Below are 19,713 nucleotides of genomic sequence, written 5' to 3'. Positions count from 1 at the left end.
CGGTGTCTCCACATTTCCCCTCCTCCACTCGTGTGGATATCTATCCCGAAGTCCAACCCCCACGGTTTTCATTTCAGGAAGAAGCGGATCTAACGTTGTTCCCACCGCTGCTGGCTCAGTGCCTTTAACGCCGCAACGCTGGTTTTAAGAAAATAAACACCCGCATCATCTGTTAGTGAGCCAAATCGCGATTTCTATGTAGTCTACGGCCGTCCGGACCAGCTGTCTATCCCGGTTTGAGACCAGAAAACATGGACTGGACAGCGACTAGTCGGACCCTGGTGTGGTGCGTTTTGGCTTTGCTGTGCTGCGCTGGTCTCCCACAAAAGGTAAGAGGGGCTAACAGGATAAGCTAGCTTAAGTTAGGTGACATTAGCTCTTAGTTACCCGCTAAACTACACTTTTCACTCAACATTAGGATGATTTTTCTGCCTCTAGGCCTACAGATATGACAAGTCCAAACTAAAATATGTGTCGTTCAGCGAAGCTTGGAGTCGGTGTGCTCGCTGCGTGTTGTCTTGGCCAAACATAAGTAAGCTAACAGAGTAAGCTAACAGTACCGTTAGCTCGCTCGCTAAAAGCATCAGTTTGGAACTAATATGTGCTTTAGACAGACTTTAATTAACTTCACCAGCATTTCATTATCAGCACAGAAGGTTTGAAATTCATCAGACTACTGTCAGAAATGTTGGAAACTTGTTCCTTCAGGAATCAGACTTCCATCCTTTTTTTGAGACACTTCAGTTGGTGATTATTTTTTAAAAGATCTGTTTGTTGGGGGACTTTAAGGATTTGCTTTGTGTATATATATGTGTGAGCTATAGGTTTATTATTCTTTCAAAGCTAAGCCTTATTAATATTTTCATCTCATCAACTCCCCCCAAGTATCTCAAAATCATACTGGCAAACTAGGGAATTAAAAAAAAAAAAAAGCCATTTTAGTGTAATGACTGTTGTAGCTTATTCCTTATATCATACATGAAGGTCAGTGTGTTTTTAACCTTGGTGACATGCTAATATTTCTACTTCTGGCAAGTTAACTCGTATCTTTGAGCACAAGTCCTTCACTCACACATCAGCAGCAGCCTTGAAGCGAATCATTTAGCATTTTCGGGCAAGATGCAAAGGTGGCAGTGCAAGGCGACGGGCTCACCAATAGATGCCTGTAGATGTAATACTTTAAATAGACACTTAAAGTAGAAGATGCATTTAGACCAAGCAGTAAAAATAGAAGCCTAATGCAAGAAAGTATGTGTCTCCGTGCTGAGGTAAAGTTTAAAGGATGAGTCTTACCAGTATCTGTCATCCACACGTAATAAAATCTTTCCCCTTCATTTGATTAGATCTCTGCAGCTGTATCTACCAAGCTAGTAAACCATTAAAGCTAAGCAGCAGATTAAAGTGTCCTTATAATCCTCTATCATGTCTCAGGCTCATCTCTTAGCCTGTTAGACAGGCTGCTGCTGTGGTGGAGTGATTAATGATAGGCAACGGACAGATCTATAGATTTTTACTTGCGTTTTTGGTTGTGTGTTTGGTTTTCTATCATTTTTTGGGGGGCAGTTTCTGATATAAACAGAGGCCTTGTCAGGATGCGGAAGAGTCCTCATGTCCTGGTAAGGCAAAATGTTATTTCTGAGGTTCTAGTTAAGGTTAGCGGTAAGGTATGAATTGAGGCTAGGGGTTAGGGTTTGGATTGTCCACAATGAAAGTCCCACTGTCCTAATAAGGATTGCTGTGCAAACTTGTGTGTGTGATATAAATGAGTGTGCAACAGAGAAAAGACTAGTATGTCTCTATTTTCACTGTCTCCTCTTCACAATTGAGCTATTTTAAGGCCTGCTGATTTTTCCAGTGTAAGGAGAATGTTGGTGACCAAAGTGGAGCCTTTTCACCATCTATTACTGCGCGTTTTCTCACATCATGCTCATGCCTCACATTTGCTGACCCTTTATAAAAACACCAATATTCCTTATAAGGCATATAATGCTCTGTTAACTATATTTCCTCACTATTTTTGCCAGTGTATTAACATGATTCAGATTGAACTAAGACTAGGCTGATCTGTTATCTTACACTATCTTATCACAGCCGCAGATTGGCTGTGCTTTGACTGAGTGTGCCTGAACGAGGGCCAACACGTGACATCCTCCCCACTGAAGCAACACCACGCAGAGAGCGGCTGATAGACTGTTGACGAGGAAGGTCGCCGTGGTGTTACTCCAGTAGTTTTTTACTAAATATTACAATGTTAAACACATGGGTTTTTGAGCAGGGATTTCCCCAAGCCATGGGTCCTTAGCTGTCCTATTTAAGTATAATTCAATACTCTGGCTGGTGTCTGAAACTGTTGGGAAAATCAAACATCCCCAAGCCTTTGTCATCTTTATACAGCCCTGAAGGGAAACCTCAAATGACTACTTCCATGTAGAACTAAAGCACTGATGGATCGTCAGACTGCTCTTAATGCTGCATTTGTCACATTTTCTTTCTTGACTTTCAAAACATATTTTTGTTGACTGGAGGTGTTGCTACACTACACCTCCCATGACTATGAACCAGGCGTGAGATAAGCATTTCTTGGTTCCTGTGTTGGTTTTTGCTGCAAAAAAGTCTGCACCCAAACAAGCTGCAGACAGGCTGCTTATTGCTGCAGACAAGCGATTATTAGGAGGGTGCTCCACTTTTCTAATGGAAAAACAGTAACCGTTAAGGCCCAGTTGGAGAGGTCAGCCTAGAAAATGTCTGTTAGTAATGGTCTCACCTTGAAATTTATAGACACACTGTTTATTGTCATTAGAGTTTCCTTATCTTAAGGATTCTGTATTTGCCTCGCTCCCCTGCATGCATTCTTAAATGATCACATAACAGATGGACAGCAATTGAATGAATGACTGTTATGCTTGTGCCACACACCCAGTGATACCATGAGCATTGTAGAAAATGTCCCTTTAAGCCATGTCTGGCCTCATTGCTGAGGGGAAAGTGAAGACCTCAGAACCGGCCAAGACTTTGGTTTCACCCAGTTCTGTAGTATTATGTAACTTGCTTATGCAACAACTGAACATTTCTGTGTTACACATAGAATGAGGAAATGTGAGGGAATGTCCCGAAGTTTAAGTCCCCTAAAAAAGGTTTTTGAGTCACCTCCTCAGTCACACTGACCAGCCAGACCTAGTAAAGCAGATGTCCCTGGAGCCCAACACTGTAGAATATTCAGCAGTAGTTGAATATCAGTGTCCAAACCAGGAGGCTAACAGATGTTTAAAGTCATTTGCTTGCGAAACCAGGAAACCTGATAGAGGTTACGGGGGGCCCAAAAACAAGTTAGTTATGATTCTCCCTGTACAGTTGTGTGATGCTCTTGAGTTTGCAGCCCAGTGGGAACAGTGACAGGTGCACAATATTGACACATGCTTGTATAGGAAGTGTGACTACAGCAAGGGTTCAGTAGGCAAATGTGAAACTTTCAAGTTATTGGGCTGTTTTGCCTTGGTTTCTGTTTGGACAGTTTTAACAGGCTACTATTTTCCTGTTTTAAGTTTTAGCCGAAGAACACACAGGGAGCAATGATGGGAGCTGTAAAGCAGTTTGCAGCTCTCAGCTGGTCATTTTGTATCATCAAGCTGTGTGACCAAGAGGAGCATCCTTATCGCCTCTGAGCTGGTGGCTGCATTTGCTATCCACACCATTACCAGCTGGGACTTAAAAGCACTCAAGACAACATTACTTATCTCCTCTAAAGTGGCCAAATACTCATAAGAGTGTGGTAGTAATTATAGATTGGTAATCTGCATTATATGTAGGGGCTGTTTGCACAGCTCCCAGGGAGTTGTTCAGGAGGATTAGTCTGGGTTGTTGATCAATACCGCTGTAGCTCAGCAGGAGAGTGAGGTCTGTCTCAGCTTTTCTCCTCACAGATATTTCATTTCCAGTCTGATCCTGATTGTGCCAACGAGCCATGTCGGATAATAAATCGCTAAGAAATAGATTTTTAAAAAGTTCTTCCAGCTCTTTAACTCTTTCAGGTTGTATGCAACTGGTTCACATGAGCTATCTCAAGTACACAGACTGGTCAGGCTGAGTTCATACGGTCCACTTGGGTTTGGCGGGCAGGCAGAGCTATCAAACACCCCCTCTGGACCTTTTCCTGCACATTGGTGCCAAAAGCCATAAGAAGCGCACGTCTGGTTATCAAGAGCGGCGTTTTTAGAATTCCATAGTGGGTGAGTGGAGCACACATCGCCCACAGTGTTGATAATTCTGGCATAAGCCAAGTCATGAGGCGGGGTCGTTTAGTGGCTGTTTCACTTGTGGGTTCAATTGTTAGGAGATCGTGTGTGTGTGTGTGTGTGTGTGTGTGTGTGTGTGTGTGTGTGTGTGTGTGTGTGTGTGTGTGTGTGTGTGTGTGTGTGTGTGTGTGTGTGTGTGTGTGTGTGTGTGTGTGTGTGTGTGTGTGTGTGTGTGTGTGTGTGTATATCTTTATATATCTGTCTGTCTACAGCTAGTCTCGCATACTAATAGACCGATCTGCTCAATATTTTTTATACTTGTTTGCTGACTGACCTCTTATGCTCGGGGTGATTCACAAATTTTTTTTTAATTTTTCTTTAGAAAAAACCTATTTCATTGACTGCTCTGTTTGTATGCCAACATTGACTGCTAACTCCTCAATTCCCTTCAAGGACCAGTGTGCAGGATTTAGTGGTATCTAGAAGTAAACTTGCAGATTACAACCAATTTAATACCCCTTGCCTCAACCTTACAGTGGCCTTCACGTAAATAAGTCTGATCTTCCATTTGTCAAAATTTGAACTTCAAAATTTCAAACTTCTCACAACACAAAGTGGTTAACCAACACCAGCAAAGACTTGTTCCTCTTCTTCTACACCTTCCAATTGATGTGTTCATGCTACCAAATTCAAGCTTCAGTGTCAACATAAAAAACCCTGTTTTGTCCATTCTGGGCTGCTGTAGAAACATTGCAGTGCAACTTGGTTGACTCCATGGAAGAGGACCCACTCCTTGTGTAAATATGAGGGGATCATTCTAAGTTAACATCAAACCTGGTGGAGCTCTCAAGTGGATTTACTGCATTTGTGTTAATTTTCCGTTCTCAGAGTTTTCTCTTTGTACATTTCTGACGACTGCCACTCTATTGCCCACTTCTGTCACATAATGAGCCTTGTCTGCTCATGTCCTCCATATTTTTGAGTGGGAGTAAAAGGTTCTGGAAAGAACAGTTCCCATATGGCCTGTCAGCCCACTTGTCATCTGTGCAGAGAGAAGCCGAAGCTATCCCTTCACTCAGTTCAATGTAGAAATCCAGTAAAAAAGCCAAACTAGCAGTACAAAGTATGCTGGGTGGTAGCATGAGTGAATGCTGACATTCAGAACATGCACACGTGCTCGGCCCCATGCCCGGTTTGTTTACCTTCCACCACGTGGCAACCCCCAGCTCCGGCTGTCACTTTGAACTGTGAGATCCCATCCAGCAACCTGCCCTCTGTTCCCTACCCAGTCAGCCCCTCCTACTCTGTTCCTCAGCTGTCATTGAAAGATATTGATTTGAAGTCAAGTGATTTGTAAAAGGGACCAAGACTCCCTGGGGTAACCCGACACTCAAACCCCCCTGCAGCAAGAGGCCAACTATACTGGTGTGGTGGTGAAAACAGCTCCATCTTTTTCACAGATAATGGATCATCGTCTGCTTCAGATCTGTGTGTGAATAATTTCATTAGCATGCTGTAATTTTGACATATTGCTAATGCTTGGGCCCTGATGCGTGTGAGGAATAAGTACTGAGTGATTAGTGGCTGATGTCATTATTCACAACCTGTATGCCAATGCTAATGTCTGTCTGTGCATTGTGAATAAGCGCGTCTGATGTATTTTAGTGTGCAACAGAGACGTGGTTGTCGGCGACCAGTATGTCACCTTTGGTTTTTGTGTTGTGTTTCTGCAGGGGTTTTGCAGTGCCAGCACAGTTTCCCTTCCTGAAAGCCTGCTCTTTGTGTCCACCCTGGATGGAAACCTGCATGCGGTTAGCAAGAAGTCAGGCTCTATCAAATGGACCCTGAAAGAAGGTAAGAGGAGAGGACACGATTTGAGCGCAACTTTTTGTTTGTATGCCTTTTCCCAAGGCACAGTTCCTTATTCAGGTTACACACACAAAAACAAAGCCTTTGTGTTTCGCCACAGGGGACCCCACTGCTGGTTTTTGAACCACAATGAAGTGATTTTTGGCTTTTGTCCTTTTGAGCATTAAGTTATGTCACAGAGGATATAGTAGAACACAACAATAATACTTTAATTAACTAAAGTGGGGGCCACATGTGAAACCATGACGGTATTTCAAGGCCGTGCCACACGCTGTTACTTTTATTTGAATTGGTCCACTGGTTTTATTTAGGAGTACTCTCTGTGATCCCATGGGGAACAAAAGGGTGTCTGCACCACTGAAATTTAAACCAAAGCATTTGAATGCATCACCTCTCCTAATAGCAGATAAGAATTAAAGTCATTGATACTTTCTAGTGCTGTTTGGTTTGTTTACCCCAGTAATGCTTGTAAACATGGGAATAATTTATCAAACTCATTTAAAAGCTCATACCTGTATTTCATTTGGTTAAAAAATACTAACATGGCTTTTTTATTGGTGGTGTTGATGTAAAGGAAATGTTTTCCAGGATCAAGCTGAGGAAAATGCTGTGAGATGTTCTGTTAAGCATGGAAACTGGGTAATTATTAACCGAGAGGGGGCAAATATAGCCTGTAATCAAGGTCAGAGTGGGCAAGAGTAAGCAACTTTGCTGCAGTCGCACCTGCACACACAGCATGTACTATGGTTACCACATTAATGTAGGCACTATATGCTTAGGAAATACGTTAGATAAGATACCCTGAAGGGTTATCAGAAAACTGAGAATAAGAGACAAGAGTTTTCCAGTTCTAAACATATATTTTCCTTACATTTTTAAGGCACATAAGATTTTAGGATATTAAAACTTCTGTGGTTTGAACCAAACAAGTCCTAGTTAGGTCCACCTAATACCCACTCATTAATAATCAGAGGCAGAGGCCGCTTCCTCCGCATCATCTGTTTTTCTGGAAGAGCTTTTGAATATAAATTTGACCAGTTCTGTACCAGGCTCCGCACACAACTGTTGTTGTGCTCCAGTCAGGGCAAATGCACACCCACGTAATGAGGGGGAAGCAGAAATCTTTTCCCTGTACCAAGACGGTACAACTCAGCCCACATGTACGTCCTCTTACTGTTTGCTCGTCACTCTCTGTTGACTTTGTGGGCCCGTATTGGTGGTTTAGCCGAACAACGTTAGCACCTCCTCTTGCGACACAGGAAACCATTGTGTTTTTTTCACCACTCTTTGAGTTGACACATAATGAATGTTGATGCTTCTTGAGCACAAGAATCACTGACCCCCCTTCAGGTAATCCTATGCCTCCCCCATGCCATTGTTGACCCCTTCCAGCACCTCCGCAGAGATCAGCACCATCTGGTCCACGCCCTGTATGTTCACACTGTAGGGAGGTGTGTGTTTGTCTAATAGCAATGACAGTTTGTGCTTCACGTTTTGGCTCTTGCCTTGAAGAGCTGTTGTAATGTTCTAACATCCTAGCCATGTTTCAAATAGTTTTTTTATTTTTTTTTTTTAGATTTTTCAGTGTATTTTCCCCTCCTTCCAGGAAGCTGATATTTGCTAGACATGCCACATGGTATCGAAATCAACTCGCAGTGACTTTAAAATTCCTCAGACCATAAGACAGCAGTACTTGCAAGTGTTTGAAAAGAATAAAGGTTTACACCTGGGACCCATTTTTGTAAACAACAGTCATTTCAAAACCAAAATATGCAAGAAAAAAATGGGCCTCAGGCTTTAAAAAAAGAGTTTCGCCCTGGGAGGCATTTCAGGGAGAAAAACACTTGCCAATAAATGTGTCGGCATTAATGGCATTAATTTCCAATATGTAAACACAGAGCAAAATCTGTAATATTGCACCAAGATAACAGTAAAATGTGCTTCCTGGAGTAACCCCCTGTTTTAATCAGTCTGTTGGATATGGATATTGGTATCATAGAGGCTCATCTACAGCGTAGTATATCCATTTTAGAGTATATGATCCAATATGAGCTCATCAGGCATACTGTACTTATTCACAGAAAGCTGGTTGCAGACATGACTGTTTACTTTCATGTTTGCCAGGGGGGGGAACTCGTTTTCATTTGGACTTTGTGTTCTGTGTCGGTGCATGTCATCAACGTTCATGTCATTCTCTTACTCAACAGCTTCTTGCCATGCTTCCCATTTTTGGTTAATATTCTTGTCTGCCCTGAGTTGTATCTTGTTTCCTCTTCCTACAGATCCAGTTCTTCAGGTCCCCACACATGTGGCAGAGTACGTACCGTTTGAGTTATTTTCTGCTTTGGGTGTACGTACATACATGTCCTTGTGTACTGCACCTGTGTGTAACATAAGACAAGCTCAGCAGGTTACTACATCCATTAACATTCACCGTCTTACCTGCCATTTACTGATCCTGTGATGTGACGCATCTTCTTAAATCTCTACTGTAGGCCGGCCTTTCTGCCTGACCCCAACGATGGCAGCCTGTACTCTCTGGGAGGGAAGAACAATGAAGGCCTCACTGTAAGAGGAAATAATTTTATCACAAACCATAATCTCCCCTGTTTAGTCAGAAACACACAGTTCAGTTCCCTCTTCTAACGAAAAAAGCATGTTCTCTCACCACATGTGTATAAGTCACGCTGAAACTAATGCACCAGTACTCTGAACTTGCAGCTATGATGGTGCATGCAGCGTTTCCCCATGTATTGTTATAGCACATATATGTTGTGGTTATCTAATGTTCATTCATTCATTCATGTTGCTTGAACAGAAATTACCATTCACCATCCCCGAGTTGGTCCAAGCCTCTCCCTGTCGCAGCTCTGATGGCGTCCTTTACATGGGTAAGGCTAATTCTCAGATAGAAATTACATTACGCCTTCGATTGAACTCGTTTCCTCATCCACAAACGTGTGCAGTGCAGCCCCAGTGTGTCTCCTCACCTAAATGAGCCGCTGTTATCTGGCGTTAACTGAATATCTTACACTGCCCTTCACTTCCACTCAACCTGCGGCCGTAGCCTTTGCTCTTTTGAATTTTCAGCAGTTGGCAGAGGAAAGGTAATCTACCATGCGTGTCTCATTTTCAAGGGAAGCGGGTGACATTTACCTCCCTATAGTCATTATCAGTGAAGCTATTGTTTTCATCCAGCTGAACCTGCTGCTGGCACAGAGCACATTAGAAACGCTCCGGTCTTTTAATCTGTTTGTGTATGACATTTTTGCAAGTGGAATTTGGAGGAATAATCGGGTCAAACATCCTCCTCCATCATCCAGATTCTCTGAATTGCTCGGCGTATTTTCTGATGTGCAGTTTTCACCTTCATCCATAATATTACTGCCACTCCCTGCATTGACAAAGTAGGTGAGATGTCAGTACAAAGAGACCATGATGGGTTGGTCGTTTAATGTCACTGTGAAGGTTAAATGGAGGCATGCTGCTTTACTTGACTCGGCTTGCATTGGTGCACATTCTGGTCAGTTTGACACGTTCCTGTAAACAGTGGAGCCAGTTATCTTTAGATAGGCTGGAATCACAAATATGTCTGTGTGCTTTGTACCGTCTATCATTTGACCCTCGATTCTTTAAAGGAAATCTCTTACACACACATTACAGAGTAGACAATGGTAGAAGTATTGGAATTACAATTTACAATGAGAATATTTAGTAAATAAAGTACAGACCATACTTTAAAGCACATATTAAACATAAAAGTTAACTAGTTTTATTAATAGATAAGATTATGATGCTGAAATATTTGTTGGGCTTCTTTCAAAAGTGGTATAAATGCTGTAATCACGGCAAAGGTAAATAATTTAGCGTATTTGTGCACATCCAGGTAAGAAGCAGGACCTGTGGTATGTGGTGGACCTGCTGACTGGTGAGAAACAGCAGACCCTGACTTCCTCCTTTGCCGAGATGCTGTGTCCCTCTTCATCTCTTCTCTATCTGGGACGCACAGGTAAAATCAAAATCCAGCAACACAAATCACCTTTTTCCCCCCCTAATCTTGCCAGGCTTATCTCAGTCTGATCAGCATTGCAGCCCTTCCCATTCAGTTGGTGATTTAATCTGGCCAACCAACAAGCTTATTTGTCTTGCGTGTTCTAACCCCAAAGTGTCGGCAAACCTTTATTTGCCTCAAGCTCATCTCTCCTGCTATCCTCGCCTCAATAAGACCCCCCAGTCTGTACCTGGGACCGGATCGGGAGGCTGGGATGGTAATTGTAGATGATGACCTACAGCCAAAGAGCCCTGCAGGTTGCTATAAATCCTTAACTTGGTGTCAAGTCAAAGCTCACTTTGTCATCCAACAGCCAATAAGCTCGATTTTGTTTCCCTTTTCTTTTTAAGAAAAGGAAATTCGAAGCCACTCTGTTCTGACACCCTGATATGGATACTCTGACTTTTGTGTGTGTTCCACAAGGAAAGCAATGCAATACAACAGTTTTCTTCCTGTGTGAATATTCCCTTGTTTTCCACCCCCCTGTTAGAGTACACCATCACCATGTATGACACCAAGAGCAGAGAGCTGCGCTGGAATGCCACCTATTCTGACTACGCCTCCACCCTTCCTGACGATGACACCAAATACAGTAAGACTTGTGGACACGCCGGCTCTTTGTGTTCGGTTTAATTATCTGACAGACGGCACCAATCAATCACTCGCCTGATCTTTGGTTCCCCACAGAGATGGCTCATTTTGTGTCCAACGGGGACGGCCTCGTGGTGACCGTGGACAGCGAATCAGGAGACGTTCAGTGGGTGCAGAACTACAACTCTCCGGTGGTGGCCATGTACATCTGGCAGCGCGAGGGCCTCCGCAAAGTTGCTCACACCAATGTGGCAGTGGAAACCCTGCGCTACCTCACTTTCATGTCCGGGGAGGTTGGCCGCATCACCCAGTGGAAATACCCTTTTCCTAAAGAGAAGAAACCCAAGAACAAGTTCATGTAAGCAGATGCTGATCCCTGCTTTCATTTTTATGATTGTTATTACTTTGACTTTTCTCATTTAGATACATTTTTTTTTAAAAAGGATTCATGTTGTTTTTTTGTTCTGTCATAACTCTTTTAAACATGTTGGAACCATCTGCCTATTATCACAGATGCCTACATTTCTGAAAGGGTGAAGCCAAGATATACTTTTGTAAGATGTGTGATTGCTTAATGTTGGGATGGAGTCTAGACATGTAATATCCAAGAAGTTGGTGCCGACATGCCGGGTTTCGGCTCTGGTTTCACAGTTTCACACTGCAGTACTGTTTTTATTTTTATATGTTGTGTTTCGCATCTGCTTCTGCTGCTAAGGACGAACAGGACTTTCAGTGGTTGATCCTCTGTTCAGGTTTCGTGTGTTAAGAGAGGGTGGAGAACTCTGAATGTCTCCATTTTTAACCTGTAATTGGCAATACACTCCTTTTGTGTTTAGCACGCAATGTGGACAATGTAGGGTATTTTCAAAAGTCTGACTCTGCTTTTGTGCCTTTTCAGGGCTACATTGTATGTGGGTAAATACTCCACCAGTCTTTATGCCTCTCCCTCCATGGTGCATGATGGAGTCACCGTTGTGGTGAGTGACAGTTGAATGTGTATCTTCATGTAGGCAAAACACGAACCTTATCAGTAAGACATGAGCATAAAAATGCAGGTTTATCGGTCAAGTATGTTCAAATTTTGTAGTGAGTCAAATGTTCCATGTAGTTGATCTACATGTTTAACAATTTCCTAATCGGTCTTCATTTCTGGTCAGTGGTTTCCTGCTCTGCCAGTGAGTTTGCATGAAAACATCCTGTTCCAGTTGTGTCTTAGCTTGCACCAGCTCAAGTTGCTTTGCCTCTCTGGCCTAGCTCCATGGAACAGTAGTTTACTCATAGAAGTTTTTTTTTTTTTTTTTGTTGATGTAATCCAGTGAGGCATCTGAATTTCCTTAATGTTTGTGTGTGCACGCACAGCCTCGTGGCAGCACCTTCCCCATGCTGGAAGGTCCCGACAGCCGGGAGACTGAAGAGGATAAGGAGTGCGTCATCACACCCAGCACCAGCGTCAAGTTCAACGCTGCTCTCCGGGAGCGAAACCGAATCAACTTCATGAGGAACTACCTGCTCCTCATAGGTACTATATCAGTACACACGTCACATGGTAACATCTAAAACCACCTACTCTGATATGGCCTTCCCTGGTATGCTGAGGGAGAAGGTTTCAGGGCCGTAGACTGAAAAGGACGAAGTCTTAGTTTCACTAACAGTTTGTGTGCTGTGTGTGCAGTTCATTCGGGAAGGCCTCAGTAAAATGGTTATTACTGTTCACTCTCAGTACTGTTCACCACATTTTGAAGCCCAGAGCCTTGAATGCTTCACTTCACTTTGAGTGACTGTGTTAGGCACAGCCTGCCCTCTGCTGGATGAATTATGTGAATACAAGTTTAACATTGTAGCATGTCCATCCATTGTCCATACCTCATGTACTTAAGGATCACGGAGGAGGGCTGCAGCCAATCCCTGCCGACAACCATTCACGCTCACACTCAGTTAACCTAACCAGCATGTCTTTAGACAGTGCGAGGAAGCAGAGTACCCAGAGAGAACCCACGCAAGCACTGGGAGAGCTGCAAACTCCACACAGAAAGGTTCAAACCTTAAACCACAAACCTGCCGGCCCGTGGATTTGAACCAAAATCTTCTTATTATAGCGTTTCCCTGCCATTTAAACAGAACTCTAAATACTGTTTTAAGTATCTTCACAACAGAAATCACTGTTTGGTTTTTGGTGACTTGTGATGATTCTGATGATGATTTTAAAAAGCTCACTCTTGCATTTCAGGCCATCATGAGACGCCCCCTGAAGCTCACACCAAGATCCTGGAGAAGTTCCCTGACAGCATCCCTCGCAATCAAGGCAACGTCATCCCGCCCACAACTGACAAGAAAGTTGAGGAGGTGCGTGCCTGTCAGTGTGTGACCCATGAGATATTTTCAAATACCCAAACACCTGCACATTTTCTCACTCTCTTCCTCCTTGTCGTCACTTGTCCACCACCACCACCACCACCACCACCATATTGTAGAAGGTCAATGACAGCGGAATGGATGACGGCCCCCCTCCTCCTCTGCCTGACACATCTGTCCAAGAACCTGGCACCGGTGGTCGCACCGCGCGTCCAGAGGCCCCCGTGGACTCTATGCTCAAAGACATGGCCACCATCATCTTCTCCACCTTCCTGCTGGCTGGCTGGGTGGCCTTTGTGATCACCTATCCCAAAGTAAGTCAAACGGCTCCACCTAGTGGCCTGTTGAGTGTCTACCAATGCTTTCTTTATGCACCACTTATCTGGAACAAACTCTCAGAAAACTGCAGGTCTGCAGCAACTCTCAGCTCTTCAAAATCTAGTCTTTGCTGCCGTCTTTCATTAAATCAAATACTTAATTCATCTCTTGCACTGCACTCCAACTTCTTTTCTTTTTTATACCTGTATTATTCTATTTTAGCTTTATTTTCTGTTGTCTCTATTTTATTGTATCTAAACATCCTTTTATAATGTGTTTCTTCTGCACTTTGACACAGTGCATGTTTCAAGTAAAACGCTTTGAATAGCCTAATTTTTTATTTTATGTTATACAAATAAACCTACCGTGCCATGACACACAATCTTACATGAGTAGAAACAGTAGTCTTGTTTTTACCTATGTAAGATTAACGCTGAATACAGTCCACTAATATCGGAAGTGTTGGATAGATCAAATGACAAACTGACAACTTCATGAACAGTTCTAGTTGGAGCCTTACACACAGTCTCCTCCCTCCCCACAGAGTGTCCACAAGCAGCAGCAGCTGCAGCATCAGGAGTTTCAGAGACAGATGGAGGAGAGGTTGGAGCTGCTCCAGAGACAGCAGCCGTTCCCCCCAGCAGATGTGGGCTTGGGCTTGGCCCCAGACAACGACTACCTGGAGGTGGCCCGCACTCGCTCTGAATGCTCAGATCATAGCAGCCCCACTGTCACCCCCCGCGCCTCTAACCACTCCAACCTGTCTGTGTCCGAGCTGGGAAGCTCCGCCAACGAGCACGAAGACGGAGGTAAGCACTGAGGAATTTAAGATTATGTGCATATTTTTTGTTACCGTTTGCTTTCATCCTGATTTTACCGTCTGAAATGATGTATTTGTCTTATCAGAAGAGGACCCCAATATTGTCAGAGTGGGCAACATAACTTTCCGTCCCAAAGAGGTCCTGGGTCATGGTGCTGAGGGCACCATTGTGTACAGGTAAGTCTTACCAACCAGCCAGCAATTAATCATGAAAACTTCTGCATCATTTGTAAAATACTGAAGAGACAACACAAGTTCATATTTCCTTCATTTCTCCAAAAGGGGTCAGTTTGACAACCGTCCAGTGGCAGTGAAGAGAATTCTCCCAGAGTGCTTCAGCTTCGCAGATCGGGAAGTTCAGCTATTGAGGGAGTCAGACGAGCACCCAAACGTCATCCGCTACTTCTGCACCGAGAAGGACCGCCAGTTCCAGTACATCGCCATTGAGCTGTGCGCCGCCTCGCTTCAGGAGGTAATGATCGATTTGAGAGGTCTTTTTAGAGTTGTGGTTTGCTAGAAGAAGTGCAGTTTTAATGGATGTTTCCTGGATGATTCGTTGCCTTTTCTGTGTCATTACCACGCAGTTGTACTGCTAGTGTACCATGTGATTTTTAAATATGTGGAGGAACTGACCAGGCTTCTTTGTCATTGCTTCACATGAAAGCACTTTCCGTACTAAAAGTAATTTGGTGCTTTACACATCTTCAAACTCTGAGCATTGTCGTGTTACTGACTGTGGCCTTCTATCTCTCTAGTATGTGGAAAGGAAGGATTTCAACCGTCATGGACTAGAGCCAGTTATGCTTCTACAGCAGACCATGTCAGGACTGGCCCACCTGCACTCTCTCAACATAGGTATCCATCACAGAATACAAAATCATGTCCTCTAATCTCATTATTATTGGCTGTTCTCTATTATTAAACAAGATCTAAACAAGATTCCTCTAACCTAAACACACATCTTTCAGTCCACAGAGACCTAAAACCCCACAACATCCTGGTGTCCATGCCCAACGCCCACGGCCGGGTCCGGGCCATGATCTCCGACTTTGGCTTGTGCAAGAAGCTAGCAGTCGGCCGCCACAGTTTCAGCCGGAGGTCCGGGGTGCCGGGCACTGAGGGCTGGATCGCCCCCGAGGTCCTCAGTGAGGACTGCAAAGATAACCCGGTGAGTGAGAGCATCCGCTCTCCCATGGTGGATACAAGTATTCAGAAAAGGAACACAAAATGACACACTTGTTGAAACGGCACGCAATCACCAAACGTCAATCACAAAAACATCAAATATAGGACATCAAAATTTTAAAAAAAGTGTTGAGAGCCCACTGAAACATTATGCCATCTAATGGAGAGGATAAACCAACCGTAGTAAACAGAACTTGATACTGTGTACAAATACTGTTGGTGGTAGATGTGTGTTTCATTTTATGCCAGACTGTTCCCTCCTCACCTTTCCTTCTCTTGTCCCGTGTAGACCTGCGCTGTTGATATCTTCTCTGCTGGTTGCGTGTTCTACTACGTGGTCTCTCAGGGAAGCCACCCTTACGGCAAGTCTCTGCAGAGGCAGGCAAACATCCTCCTGGGCACATACAGCCTGGACCATCTGCAAACTGACCAACATGGTGAGGACTAAAGCTTGTTTTTATCCCCTCAAAGCAATAGGAATGTAGTTGGTGATTAATGTGGATGAGTAAGGGCAGGTAAGGAGGGCGCTGTGGGTGGTTTGTTGTTTCAGAGTCTGGCAGAGGTGAGGGGATCATTATTTGATGGAACTAAATATGATTTTATTTTATTTTTTATAATTTACACTTTTGTTTAGTGAGAAATCTTAATTTGTATGAGCACCCTATCAAAACCAGCATGTTGGTGTCATTTTCCAGGGGACATTGTAGCCAGAGATCTCATAGAGCAGATGTTGAGCACGGAGCCCCATAGGAGGCCTTCAGCCGAGAGTGTTCTCAAACACCCGTTCTTCTGGAGCCTGGAGAAGGAGCTGCAGTTCTTTCAGGTCAGTCATTTTATTTTTTTTAAACTTATCTCTCAATTTCACTCCTTATTATAAAGGCCATATGTTCTAAGCTGCCCCCCTGATGTGGTTTAAACGTCTACTCACTTAAAACACATCATAGTGCAGTACAGCATTATTACCAACTCAGCTGTCTTTGAAATTGTATAAATCCTCATGTATGTTCTGCTTGGATTTTACACGTGTGCAGATGCAGGCTTTGAGTCAGGCAGTAATGCCAGGGTGTCTGTGCTAGACTGCATAAAGAGCTGATTCTTTGTAATATCTGCTCCAAATGCTTGTAGGGTGCATGAAAACCACCCCCCTCAGTTTACTAAGCCCCCACAGACACCTGCAGAACTTTATTAATGTACTGTATCATAGGTTTGTCACCTCAAAATACTGTGTTTGCACTCTCATTCATGCAAATAGAACAAAAGTCAGAAAAAGAAATTCACAGAAGTCTTTTTCTTTTTGTGGTTGCTTGCAGGATGTGAGCGACAGAATAGAAAAAGAGCCGCTGGACGGACCAATCGTGAGACAGCTCGAGAGAGGAGGGAGAGCTGTTGTCAAGGGGGACTGGAGAGAGCAAATCACAGTCCCACTGCAGACCGGTATGACACTGGCTAAAACTTTACACAATATGTAAAGCACAAGCTCCTGGCGCCCCCTGTTCTAACTTTATTCCTTCAGTTTGCTTCAAACTTGGGGCCATAATATAGCACTCCATGAACTGACTCGGGTAGTATTTCAGTTTAGAGCTAGTTGGAGCGATTCTTCAACATGCAGGATGTTTGGTCATAGAAACGCTGAATGCTGTATCCTGTATCCTGTCACCACAAAATATGACACTGGGTGGTGAAGTAAGCTCGCTGCTTCCTGATTCTGTTTTCTGAATCTCAGTCACTGTAGAACTGGGTGCACAGTCAAAAACAAGGTCACATCTCTCCCTTTTTATATGTGCTGTCCACATTATCATGTCACCTGCTACTACCTGCAGAAAATTGTGAATACATCTGGTCTGATGTAGGTGTGACCAGTTTGTGCATCTGCATTGTTTTTGTGTGTTTGCAACGTCAATACATTTGCCCCCAGAAGTTGTTTTGATGAAACAAAGAAAAATCATGTTTCCAAAGTTGCACTGGTCAGTTTGGGGACTACAATAACAGGATAAAATAAAAAGACAGCTGTATCCTGTTTACTGGCTTGTTAGCTAATGAAAGACTCATTCTGTGGCTGATGTATGAGGTTTTGACTTTCTCTCTTTATTTGGCAGATCTGCGAAGATTTCGCTCCTACAAGGGCGGGTCGGTCAGAGACCTGCTGCGTGCAATGAGAAATAAGGTACAAACGTATTCTTGTGTTTTGTCTTTTAAAAGAAACTGCTCCGTGCTGTCAGATTTAATGTTTGCCCTTCCCTCAACAGAAGCACCATTACAGAGAGTTGCCTGCTGAGGTACAGGAGACTCTGGGCTCCATCCCTGATGACTTTGTCTCCTACTTCACGTCCCGCTTCCCCCACCTGCTGATGCACACCTACCTGGCCATGCGGACCTGTGCGCCTGAGAGGCCGTTCCTGCCTTACTACTCCACTGCACAGCAGCTTGCAAAAACACAGGCTCAGTGCGCGCATCACGGGCCACAAAGACAAAATGAGCCATGCACTCAACATACGCCAACACACACATCGTCGCCCCCCTCACAACCCCAGGAGCCGACACACTGCTCACAGCCCGCACAGGTCTCTCACACAACACCTGCTGAGTCTTTACCCTCCACATCACCACATGAACCCGCAGCATCACATTCGCCAGTTCAAACAGTGCAGCCAGCAGCGGCAGCACTGCCCTCACAGACGGACTCGCACAGTCAAACAGTGGACCCCACACACGCCTCAGAGTCGCCTACAGACCCTCTCAGGCAAAGAGAACCAAGTCAGCTTGAGAAGCACACACTGTCAGATCCTTCTGCACTGGACAGTGAGCCAGTGTGAGCCGGACCAGAGTCAGGTGGACCCAGCACAGACGGGAGCGTTGCCTTTTAAGAGTGGACACAGAGTGGGACACTGCTGCGCCGTGAGCTGGTGAGGACCAGGCCTGCAGTGCCTGGGATCCACTGCCAGGCGCAGCAGCTGAGCCTTTAGTTAAGTGCCTTCTGCTCACTTGGGTTAATGTTCCCCAACAGAACCGTCCACAAGTGTCTCTGCCTCAAGGAAGTCACATGACCAACAGGGTGTTGTTGGACGTTATCTTGTAGCTGGACTGAGCAAAGAGATTTTTTTTACAACAGCATGTCCCAAAAAAGTGTTTGTCCCAAAAATATTTGGCCTCTGTTGTGGGAAACATGTCTGGATGTTGATGGGTAGTTTTATTGTGCAATGTTGTATTTCTCAGTGAGCCTGTTCACTGCAAAGATACTGTATGTATATTTTTGTATAGACTGATTCAGAGTTTTGGATCAATGATAAATCATCTAATGTGGCCGATGTGCCTTTTTTTAAAAAAAGAATATCACCGTGCTTTATGGGTACAGATCTTTAAAATTGACTATGCTAAATGTGCTTGATTCCACTTAATGCTGCTAGACTGCTTCTCTTTTGTCAATCAAGAGTATTGTGCTGACTTGGTGAGAGCGGACCGTTCCAAAGGATGTTCAGGGTGGCATCTGAATACAGTAGGTAATTTTATTCTCATGTGATTATGTAGTCAAATATGAGTTTAAAGGTCGGGCTGCACAAGTCTCATGTATAATAACTTTTCAAGGGTGTCAAAGTGAAGTTAATGACTTGCACATTAAATTCTGTTTTTTTTTTTTTTTTTATACTAAGATTTTGTGTGTTCATCGCTGTAATTCAAGATGGGGATTGGGGAAAATGCCGTTACTGCAGTGCCTCAAAAGCTTCTTACATTTAACAAGCATTTTTACTTGCGGGTGCTCCAAGCAGCCGGTGTGCACTGAATTTGTCAGTTCCTGCTATAGTAACATTAGTCAGATCAGCCTGCGATATAACCTCTCTGTCTGATGTTAAAAGTTTTGGCGCATCACTGAGCAAAAGCAGGAATTTTAATGTTAAAGAACTGAAGCAGGCCTCTGCCAGAGAGGACAGAGACAAAGAGCCATGTGGGAATCATTGCGCCCTGTGTCACACACTGACGTTGTTGAGAAAAAGACGAAGCCTTGAGTCACCTGTTAAATAAAAACTCTTTTAGTGGTTCTATCTGTGTCTGGAAGTGAGGAAAAGGGAGTCTGTGGAAACAGGTAAAAGAGTTTATTGTGTTCGCTCCGGCAGCAACACCAATAAACAAGAGTCGATTTTGGAAACTTTACATTTGGGCCTCCCTCTTTTATACATACTCCATTCACTGATCTGGAGGCAGCTGGCAGGTAAAGGCACCAGCTAGTCTATCCACATCCCCTGGTCATGTATATAGAAACCCTCCACTAATTGGATTCAACCTGCGGATAGACGCATAAA

At 43.9% G+C, this 19,713-nt stretch overlaps 1 protein-coding gene across 1 annotated transcript; it reads left to right on the top strand.

Moving 5' to 3' along the window:
• Positions 1-83: 83 nt before the first annotated feature.
• Positions 84-19,453, top strand: ern1 (endoplasmic reticulum to nucleus signaling 1). The gene is made up of 22 exons (XM_070848738.1): positions 84-329; positions 5,966-6,086; positions 8,384-8,417; positions 8,597-8,669; positions 8,920-8,992; positions 9,988-10,110; positions 10,643-10,744; positions 10,840-11,101; positions 11,642-11,720; positions 12,103-12,262; positions 12,971-13,086; positions 13,215-13,409; positions 13,958-14,222; positions 14,320-14,410; positions 14,516-14,705; positions 14,989-15,088; positions 15,202-15,401; positions 15,708-15,855; positions 16,114-16,241; positions 16,729-16,852; positions 17,515-17,582; positions 17,665-19,453. The coding sequence occupies exons 1-22, from the start codon at positions 252-254 to the stop codon at positions 18,229-18,231; spliced, it is 3,297 nt and encodes a 1,098-aa protein (XP_070704839.1). The 5' UTR covers positions 84-251; the 3' UTR covers positions 18,232-19,453.
• Positions 19,454-19,713: the final 260 nt, after the last annotated feature.

Source organism: Pempheris klunzingeri, chromosome 17 (genome assembly GCF_042242105.1).
Source record: "Pempheris klunzingeri isolate RE-2024b chromosome 17, fPemKlu1.hap1, whole genome shotgun sequence".
Classification (NCBI taxonomy): Eukaryota; Metazoa; Chordata; class Actinopteri; order Acropomatiformes; family Pempheridae; genus Pempheris; species Pempheris klunzingeri.
Note: the sequence above shows the minus strand (reverse complement) of the source record. Positions and strands in the feature narration are given on the sequence as shown.

Bases quoted from the DNA above. Each gene is read 5' to 3' on its own strand.
- ern1 (XM_070848738.1), top strand. From the start codon at position 252: ATGGACTGGACAGCGACTAGTCGGACCCTGGTGTGGTGCGTTTTGGCT. The intron at 8,418-8,596 runs GTACGTACCGTT...TCTCTACTGTAG, and splicing joins GTCCCCACACATGTGGCAGA to GCCGGCCTTTCTGCCTGACC. The intron at 14,706-14,988 runs GTAATGATCGAT...CTATCTCTCTAG, and splicing joins GCGCCGCCTCGCTTCAGGAG to TATGTGGAAAGGAAGGATTT.